Below are 10889 nucleotides of genomic sequence, written 5' to 3' on the forward strand. Positions count from 1 at the left end.
CACTAAACCTCGGAACATGACACACAAATTGCAGTTCCAGTCTCATACTCACAGTATAATATTTCATGGAGCTAGGCTATTAGTTGATTTAAAAACAAAAATAAAAAGATGGTTTCAAAATCAGAAATGCAGTAACTTAATTTTTCACTATTATCTCTGCTTTGACTGGGGCAAGATGTCTTTTGAGATTAACCTTGTCTTTGATTCCTGTACTTTGGCTCATTCTATGTGAAAGATAGTCTTGATGACCTCAAAATTCTGCCTTGAATTATTACATTTTGCCCAAGTAAATGTTTATCTGTGCTTTCTGTTGCAAGGAAAATCATATCCCTTTCCTTTTTAAAATTAATGAGCAGGGAAGAAACGTTTTGAAAACCACTATGCTTCAAAGCACCAGGTTGTTCCTGTATAGTGGCATAATGCACAATGTGCCCTCTGTGTGGTAGTAAGATCCATGCCTCAGCCTTTTTTGTCATACCTCTCTCTCTTTCCTGGTTTCTGTCTACTAAAGGAAGAAAAAAACCTGCCCACATTAATGCCCACAGTATTATTCCCTAATTGGGAATAAGCCTTAAAGAAATAATATTAAATATTGTATTGATTGCAGACAAATTAGTAGTTTTTTTATTCTTATTATCACTTTACTTTGTTTTCTTTTGGTTTGAAGGTTCAGCCTCCATTTTGTACACCAGATAACAGCACCTACTGGAAAACAGACTGTGGAAATTATGCTGGTGCTCTTATGTATTTCTGTTCTTTCTATGTCATCATTGCATACATCATGCTAAATCTGCTTGTTGGTAAGTGAAAATACACATTAATAACAAAAAGATCCATCTTGGCACGTAGTTTGTTAGATGTGAGTCTGTTGTGCTATTCAGGTATGAGGCTACCTTGTACCGTCAGTGTTACCTTGTATGCATATAATGATTTTGATACTTCTTTGGCAGGGGAATGCTAAAACTCAGGAAGTTTGGGAATGAAAGCTTTTTGAACAAAGAGATATTTTCTATTTGTAGAGTAGAGTTACCCTATGGAACACTGGTTTCTGAGCTTAACTGAAGAAAGAAAACCTTTGTTCAAACATCATTGGAATTCACTGAATTGATCTTAGATGTTAGGTTAGGTATCTCACCAGCATTTAAGATACAGCCTTAAAGATACATGCTCACTTAAAAAGTGAGCATGGTGAATACTGATGTGGCAAGATAGTATCTTATGCATTCAAAATCCTTGTCTGAGCATACAGGCGTTTGTTAATGTGGTGTTTGCACAACAGAATTAGATGTTACAATGTAACAACAGACTTTCTTCAGGGTGTATTTTGTTCTTGTGGTTTTCAGCTATCATTGTGGAGAATTTCTCATTGTTTTACTCAACTGAAGAAGACCAGCTCTTAAGTTATAATGATCTAAGGCATTTTCAAATTATATGGAACATGGTTGATGACAAAAGAGAGGTAAGAATATAATTTCTTGATAATAAGCACAGAAATACAGTAAATTTCCAGTTTTTCTTGAAAACGAATACAGAGAAAACAAAGTGTGTTGACAAAATTCTCTGAGCAGTTACTGGTCAAATTTGAGAAGTGAGCATGATTTAATGTTGCTCATGGCGCTTCAAATACTAACCTGTATTCTGTGAAGTGCTTGTAATAGCAGATTTACAAACAAACATACCTATTCATAGGATCAGTATAATACCATCTTTCCTCCCAGCTCCCTGAAAGTTGTTCCCTTGGAAGTCTACAGATTCATATCCATTTTTGTGTCTGATCTTCAGAAGAGCTTGCTGAGATTTCAGCACCATCTCCTGTAAAATTCTTATGGAGACACTGATCAAGTATGGGCTGGGTGAGAAGACAGTGAAGTGGATTGAAAAACTGTATAGCCAGGCCCAGAAGTTGATGATTGGCAGGGTTCTAGGTCAATACTGGGTCCAGTCCTATTCAACATCCCCATTAATGACATGGACAGAGTGGCAAAGGGCACCCCCAGCACACTTGCTGATGACACAAGGCTGGGCAGAGTGGCTGATCTGCCACAGAGTCGTGCTGCCATCCAGAGGGACCTTCACAGGCTGGAGAAATGGGCTCACAGGAGCCTCTTGAAGTTCAACAAGGAGAACTGCAAAGTTTTGCATGTGGAGAAGAATAAACCAAGGCACAGTACATGCTAAAGCCACCCAGTTGGAAAGCAGCTTGGCAGTAAAGGACTTGGGGCCCCGGTGGACACCAAGTTGAGCATGAGCCACCATTGCGCTTGTAGCAAAGAGGGCTAATGGTATCCTGGGCTGCATTAGACAAATTATTGCCAGCAGGCCAGGGCAGAGAGGGTCCTTCTGCTCTGCTCAGCCCTGGTGAGGCCTCAGATGGAGTCCTGGTTTCACATCTGAGCTCCTTTGTACACAGAGACACAGACATACTGGAGAGAGTCCAGCAAAGAGACAAAGATGATGAAGAGACTGGAGCATGTCTCCTGAGAGGAAAGGCTGGGAAAACTGGGACTGTTCAGCCTGGAGAAGGCTCAGGGGAATCCTGTCAATGCATATAAATACCTGCAGGGGAGTGCAGAGAGGACAGAGCGAGGCTCTGCTCGGTGCTGCCCAGTGGCAGGACTGGAGGCAATGGGCACAACCTGAAATACAAGAGTTACCTCTGATCAGGAAACTGTCACTGTGATGATGACTGAGCACTGGCATAGGTTTCCCAGGGCAGTTGTGGAGTCTCCATCCTTGGAGACATTCAAAAGCCATCTGGACCTGATCCTGGGAAACTGGCTTTAGGAGGCCCTGCTTAAGCAGAAGGGTGAGACAAGGTGAGCTTCAGAGTTTCCTTCCAACCTCAACCATTCTGTGATTCTGAAATGAGAATAACATCTGGGATACTGAGCTGCTCAGATGCCCACACAAATTAAATCATCATCTGAATGATTCATAACATCACTAAGATTTGAATGCGAACAACATTATGGTGGAAGTGGTTGTCTGTAGTTGGCATGTGGCTGTGCTGGAGATGGAAGCTCCTGTCTGTACTCACGGAGGGGAGAGAGTTCTGAATCCATCGTGCCCAGCACTGACAGTATCTCTGATGCAGAACAACACCCTGCAGCAAAAATAGTTCTGATGAGGCTTGTTTAGCAGAACAAAATATTTGAAGATTGTGAGTACCACGGTTTCAGAGGGAAGTACTTTCAGTCCTAATTTAGCAACAATAGATAAAAATTGTTGTCACCAAAAGTGCAGGATGCGCTGCCTCTTAGAGCAGATAACCTCTAAAAAGCCAGTAAACTCTCAACATTCTCCTGTTCCTACAGAGATGCACAGAGAAGGGCACAGGTTTACAATGAGTTATAGGCATGGCTATGAGTGTTTAAGCTACAGTTTAATTTCCATTTTTCAATGGTAGCTCTTTGGGAGTATGATTCTAATTACAGATGAATGCAAATGGGGAAACTAAATCCCCAAGCAATTTTGAAAATTTCTGGCAAAATGAACGGCATAGAGTCTCATTGTATATGAGTCAAATAACCACAAAGACTTCTGTGAATTAGCTGAAGAACTGGCTGAATGTGCACGTTCTTCAATAATGTGTTCACAGTGACTTAAATAGGCTAGGAGAAATAGTTTTTCTCTCAGTGATCAAGCTGAATGCCTGAGTTGGTTGTTGGATCACAGTAATAATTTACCATCCATTATGCAATTTAACACAGGGTGTAATCCCTACCTTCCGCGTGAAGTTTTTGCTGAGGCTTCTGCGAGGCAGGCTGGAGGTGGATCTTGACAAGGACAAGCTGCTGTTCAAGCACATGTGCTATGAAATGGAGCGGCTCCACAATGGTGGTGACGTCACTTTTCATGACGTGCTCAGGTACCCTGAGATTTTCTCTACAGTTTTAGAACATGTATAACAGCCTGTGTTTCTTTCCAGGCTAACAGGTAGTCATTAGGTTTGGGAGAAGGTAAGACTGGTAGCTACAGAAGCACTTCAATTTTAAATGTTTTACAAAAATTAGATTTCCCTTTTTCTTCCTGCAAAAATATTAGTGATGGAAAATACAGGTCTTAGGGAATCAGCTGTAAGTATTTTAACATTTTCATTGCAGGAGGTTTGTCACAAACTACAGTCACATGTCCCTCTTGTATCCCAACTAATGAAATGTACCTTCAAGTGTAGCAACATGACAGTGACCCTGACTAGAAATAAAATAGAAATGGGAACGTTATCCAGGCGTAAACACTTAGGGGGAAAAAAGCCCCAAACCACCACAAATGCCCTATTTCCTCACAGTTCAGCAGTTCACCTGTACTGGATAGCTGGATGTGGGTGATGAGGTCTTTGTTTTGAGCACAATAAGTCTCTTCTAGAATCATCTCAGCAATTTTTTAGCTTCCAATGTGAATTTACTGTGCTACCTGAATTACGTATTTTCACACTAAGATCTTAAGTATGAGCTTTGATTTTCTAAATTAAGATGTAAAGACACCAGCATTTAAAAATAAGTAAATTTTGTTTCTTCCAGCATGCTTTCATATAGGTCTGTTGATATCAGAAAAAGTCTTCAACTGGAAGAGCTGCTTGCTAGGGAACAACTGGAATATACCATAGAAGAGGAAGTGGCCAAACAGACCATACGAATGTGGCTGAAAAAGTGCTTAAAGCGAATCAGAGCAGTAAGTCAAGCTAAAGCAGGATCTAAATGGTTGCATAAATTGAACTGCTCAACGGTACTGGAATCTGCTATTCCTATGCTTCCTTTACTCTGGAGTCATCTTAACACTTATTTGAAAAAGTATGTAGCTGTTGCTAACTGAGCAAAAATGAAAGATTGTTACAGGTCAATTGAAAGTGGTACAAAAATAAGCATTTTTTTTTAAGGCAAAAACTGTCTTCCTGCCCAAACTTTATCTGTCTTTTCAATACAACAGGAAGATGCATGTGCAGAGACCAAAGTCAAAGGAATAAAGAAAAAAATAATGTAATTCAATGAAACTTCATAGGCCTAATCTTTCCTCACAGAATGCAATTGTATAATTTCCTTGCCTCTGCTGGCAGATGAGAAACCTGTAGATGATTCTCCAAATGGAGCCTGTATTAAGATAAATCATTTGAGTGAGCCATTCCAGTTACTTTGTGTGCAGGTGTATGAAACATGGCACGCTGTAGCCAGTAAAGTAAGCAGGGGCAAGGTGTTGGCTCAGGACTGGGATGGGGTCACCCACACTCACAGCATGTTCCTGTCCATACTCATATTCCCCAGACCACTGCCACAGGAGCATCCCTGCCCGCGGGAGCATCACTGCCCTCCAGGCATGGGTCCAGGCAGAGACCACTCCCAGCAGGCAGTGGTTGAAGCTGCCTGACGTGGTAGAGGGAAGATTAGCCAGATGACACAAATCCTGGCTTGTCACTTGCCTTGAGCAGTGCAGGAAACCCCAGTCTCTTAAGTTATTAGAAGAGACCCAGCCAGTGCTTCTGTGTTCTGATTATGCAGTGTTTCTGATTGTTAGAAACATTTTACCTTTGATCAGGATGCCTACAATATATGCTGGTCAAAGTTTGGCTTGGATTAAATTTATATTACAAAAAAAAATCACGACATTTGATTTAAGTTTTGCAGTTATTTTCGTCTCTTCTTCCAAAACCAACTCTTCCTTTATATGAAAAGTCACAGCCTGGTTGCATTGATGACTGATATTTCAGTTACTGTAAGTCTGAGTCCAGGTTTTGACACATATATATTTTATTTTTATGAAAAGTTTCTTCTTGTGATTGGGGATTTTCCATAGTGATCTGTAATCATGGCATCTGTCTTCTTCTGTTTGTAAATTTATAAAAATACTTAGCTGGACATTTTGAATATAATGTACATTCCAGCTGAAACATCAGTGTTCAATGATACATAGTTTCATTTTGATCTCATCTCTGTAATAATAACGGCCATAAATTTAATCTCAGCCCTCAGTTCTGGGTTTGTTCAACTCTGTTGTTCATTTCATTATGATACTGAACTACACTATGTTAAAGTAAATATGCTATTCATTTCACTCTAATAATATGGTTCAGATCATTTCACATTCTATGAACCATTTATAAACTGAATGTAATTATGGAAGTTAAGATATATTTTCAAATTCTCTTGTTATTCTGTAAGTCTCCCTAGAGGGATTATGTGAAAACTACCCAGGAAAGTGAAACCCTTCCTAAGTGCTGTTTATTTTAATTTAAAAGCAAATTAGATTGTAAAATCATAATGGTAGTAGGTTTGTTTTTCTATTTGTACTGCAAATCTATACTTAGTCCCAAGGTTTTCACTACTATTTTATTCAGTCTTACTGACAGCCCGTTCCAAAGTCCATGAAAGAAATCAGAATTTTTTCATTGCCTTCACGTAATTACCTGTGAATCTCCACCAATTGCCTGGTTTCTTTTTCTCTGCAAGAACTTTTAACTGATAAATTCAAAACTTTGTATGTGTTTAAACTCTAGGTTTAAACCGACAATTGAGCAACGTGCCTTCCACTTAATGTAGTTCATGAGTTTCAGCCTCTATTCCCTAAAGGTTACAAATATGCTGGAATTCACTTTATTTAAGTAGCGACATCTAATATGTGGACCTTTATCAATGCACCTGGGATCCACAGCTGGTGCTCACTGTTCAGTTAAATATTTAGAATGCTTAAAAAAAAAATCAGATTCATTGGTGTGACATTTTTTTCATCGCATATTGTACCTTGATAGAAACAGCAGCAGTCGTGCAGCATTATCCATAGCCTACGAGAGAGCCAACAGCAGGAGTTGAGCCGGTTTCTGAATCCCCCCAGCATTGAGACAACACAGCCAAGTGAAGATATGAATGCCATTAATCAAGACAACAGTGCACAGCCAGAGGTATGTTATCCAGAAAACTATCAGCTACTCATAACAAATCAGAAAATGTCCATGCTTCTTATTTGTTCTTTTTTAAACATCATTTTGGCTGAAAAAAATTAAAAACAATACCTTGTTTTACCTCAGTCTATGCCATCAGATGTAAAGGCAAGATGCTCCAAGGTAGTAATTCCCCGATATATTTAGCTGTCTTGCTATCACCATAAAGGGCAAACTCAGCTGTACAACTCTGGCAGCCCCATCTTTCAGCTCTTGCATGAGCGGTGTGCAGGCTTGGGGATGTGAAGCTTTCCAGTTCAGGCATTCTGAAATGGTGTTTACACTGAGAGTGAAAACACTGGGCATGCTGGGACCTCTGAGCAGGAGTCCTGGGCTCTTCCAGGATAGGGAATATAGAAGGTACAACGTAAGGGCTGCTTTCTACAGTAGTTGGAGTAGGCTGAGAATAATTTCATACCCTTCAATAGGATGAATGGCAAAGAGAGCCCACATGATCTTTTTGTTAGTAGTAGTTTTCTGGGGTATTAAAGAGTAGAAAGCATGCTGCCTTAACCAATGGCAACATGTTTTGTTTGTATTCATGGACAAATCTTAAAACAGAATAGAAAGGTATCCCTTCCTAGGCTTACACACATGCAGGGGGGAGCTATGACTGAGATTCTTTTTCCTCTCTTCAGACAAGTAGCCAGCAGCAGCTCCTTAGCCCGACACTTTCTGACAGAGGTGGCTATAGACAAGACTCCGGAGATGCTGGGAAACCTCAGCGGAAATTTGGACAATGGCATTTGCCATCAGGTAAGTGAAAAAGGTTTATCAGTAGAGTCCCCACATGCAAAATTGGTGCTGTGCAGTAACAAGGCCAAGAGAGGCTTCATGATGCATGGTTCTGCCTCCTGGCTGCTGCTTGCAACCACATCACAGCTTTCCTATCCTCATGCCTGTTGAAATAAAGCAGTTTCTCCTTTTCCTCACAATGCTGAAATTTTGGATGGGTTCAAGCATTGCCCTGTGAAAGAGGTTGCATTTTTCACTTATTCATATATTTACTCAGGACCTTTGACATCAGTCAGTCCTATTCTGAATCAGAGCACTGCCTTCAAAGGCTGCCACAATTCAGACCCTAATCATATCTAAGTGGAAGTAGGAGAAATAGTCATGCTGTTCTGTTGTTGACCCTACTTTAGTGGCCAGTTTACTTGTCCAAGAAACAGGATAGTTTAATACAGAGCTTTCAATCCATGATTTCCATTTAAATATCACTGGGCAGCAAAGATCAACATTTTGTTGGAAAAGAGAGAAAGAGTGAAACATGCTAAGGAGGAATCATACTACTATAGTCAACTGCACAGGCCTTCGAGTGAGAAAGCTTGAAAGAATGACTAGCTCAGGGTTTCCTTTCTTAGCACTGATCTGGTCCATTTCAATTTTGAATGTTCCTCAGTGAATGGTCCTAAAAAGAAGGGTCATCTCCATGCACAATACAGCTGACAGATAAGTAGTCTGCCTCCAGTCCAGCAAAGACAGGTATTTAAAATCATGAATAGCATAATTAAGATCAATTGTGTAGTTAATATACTTAGACTTGTGGTTTAGTGCCATATCAGCAACTTGTACTGGCTTCAACCCCTAGGCCATAGTAAAGTATCACTTTCTAGACGTAGCTCCCACTCCTAAAAGCACCTCCCCCACCCCCCCTTCCTCACATTAATACTGTCACCATTTTGACAGCAGGTTAGCTCATGTAAGTACTGCCTAAACCATTTAGGTTGCAAATAGCTGGATAAGAAGAGATATCTTGCATCAGTTATCCCAGCAGAAAGAAATGAGACACTGCTCAGTTAAACTGCTCTACCAGCAGATTAGTGGGAGCAGTGTGAACATCTGGAGCTGGGAAAACAAACAAACAAAACAAAACAATAAAAAACACTAAAAAAAACCACCACCACATTAGAACAGAGCCCTACTCTTTCTAAACTAAATCAGTTTAAAGGTGCCGTAGTCCTGCTAGTTCTGTATACCTGGATTCTAAGCAAAAATGTTCAGGAAGCAGGTCAACTCTAATACAGAACTTTGTGTTTAATTTCCTAGCCCCCAAACCAATAAGCCATTCAGTGTCTTCAGTCAACCTCCGTTTTGGTGGACGTTCAACTGTGAAATCTGTTGCATGCAAAATGAATCCCATGTCTGATGCTGCTTCCTGTGGATCAGAAGTCAAGAAATGGTGGACAAGACAATTAACTGTGGAGAGTGATGAGAGTGGAGAGGACCTTCTTGATATCTGACAAACATTTAAGTCATACTACAGTCTAATTTTCTATGTTTAGAATTAAAGATGCTGTGCAATGTGTGATTTATTTAAAATAAATGTCATCAATTTTCTCTTATGCTTATCCTCCTGCCATATGAAGCGTAGCACACACTTCTGTGTTAGAATTGACCTTTATAGGTACTAACTGTACTCTAAGAAACCTGTATACTATAGCAGTACTAAAAAAGCCAGAAAGACTATATTGCCTTTAGCAGACAGAGCGTTGAAAGATTTCATGTGTTCTGTAGAATCATAGTGAAAATTTGATATACACGCCTCTGTGGTTTTCTTCAATCTCTACCATAAAGTGGCAACACTTTACAATACAGGGGCAGTGTATTTCTTCTTGTTGTGTTTTCCCTAAGTTCTTATTTAGTAACATTTCTTTAGAAAGATTTTATTATTCACAAATGACCTGAAGAGGTCAGCACTGACTTCATGTTCAAGGGAAGTATTTTTACTAAGTACAGATACTGAATTACAATTCTAAGCTTTCTCCGGACCTTTTTTTAAAATATGCAAGATATAGGATTACTCATTTTAAAATGAGAAGGTGAAGGATTGGCTTTTAAAATGTAAATATCTTTGAGGTTTGGTTAATTATGCAAAGAGCTTGATTTTCATAGAGAAAACAAGGGGAAAAAAAGAAAAAAAATACATTAAAAACTGTGTATTTAAGCATCCAGCAGAAGACTTTCACATAAAATTATGGGTTTATGCTTCATTTTCAGAATATACCGGTTACATACATGTGTGGTGTCACTATTCTTCTTTTAACTGTGTCTCGGTTTTGAAAGACAGGTGTCTGCTAAGGAAGGCAGAGGCCCCCCTTGAAGTGGCAGATATAACCCCTTTTCCCTCCAAGTTATTATATTCTGAAATCAAGGGCCTTTAGGCAAAGATGTGGGAAATAGGAATAACAGTTCTTTACTCTCTCTATATATATGTATATAACCAGTCAAACAAAACAACAACAACTCTGGCAGTAACAGCAATCACAAACCCAGTGCCAGCCTTCTCGGCTGTCAGGCCCTTTCCCCTCGGGTGCAGTTCCGCTCGCAGCCGGCAGGGGCGCTGGCGGCTCCCGGTGAGCAGGGCAGGTGCGATGGTTCCCCCGCGGCTGCAGGGGGCGCTCCGGAGCGAGCTCGGGAAACACGCGGCACTGGTGCTCTGGGATCCCGGGAAGGGATGGAACAAAGGCTTCACAAACCCCTGGGCAGCCGATCCCGGACTCTCAGGAACAGCGGCTGAAGCGGCAGGGACGGACGCAAATCCCGGGTGGCAGACGAGATGTATCCAGATGGGAGAACCCCACGGAGGCCCAGGCAGGCAGGGCGAGCAGGGCTACAGCGTAGCGGAAGCTCAAAGCAGCAGCGGGGCAGGGCAGCCACAGCCCGGTCTCCAGCAGGGCAGGGAAAGCGGCTTTTGGGGGTCCCGGCGTTGTTTCCAGCAGGAAGAAAGAACGGCCAAAAAGAAAGAAGCAGCAGCTCCTTTCTCTGCAGCTTCTCTCTCTGGACGCTCAGAGCGAACTGACCCCACACCCAGGTGTAGACAAAAGAGTAGCCAGGTCCGCCCCACTCCCCTTTTGTCTTTCTTAAGTACAGCTATTTGTCCCCTAGCAACATGCATATGGGAGAAAATTCCTTTAACAGGAAAAAAAAAAAAAAAACAGACTAAACTAAAACCCCAACA

At 40.9% G+C, this 10889-nt stretch overlaps 1 protein-coding gene across 1 annotated transcript; it reads left to right on the forward strand.

Moving 5' to 3' along the window:
• The first annotated feature begins 647 nt into the window (after nt 1-647).
• Nucleotides 648-9873, forward strand: NALCN (sodium leak channel, non-selective). Its single transcript, XM_042042867.1, has 7 exons — nt 648-800; nt 1344-1459; nt 3711-3868; nt 4521-4671; nt 6740-6889; nt 7567-7684; nt 8978-9873. The coding sequence occupies exons 1-7, from the start codon at nt 743-745 to the stop codon at nt 9169-9171; spliced, it is 945 nt and encodes a 314-aa protein (XP_041898801.1). The 5' UTR covers nt 648-742; the 3' UTR covers nt 9172-9873.
• Nucleotides 9874-10889: the final 1016 nt, after the last annotated feature.

This window comes from Corvus kubaryi, unplaced genomic scaffold (assembly GCF_017639235.1).
Source record: "Corvus kubaryi isolate FWS band 111438036 unplaced genomic scaffold, C.kubaryi_AGA036_p1.0 133, whole genome shotgun sequence".
NCBI classification, from domain to species: domain Eukaryota; kingdom Metazoa; phylum Chordata; class Aves; order Passeriformes; family Corvidae; genus Corvus; species Corvus kubaryi.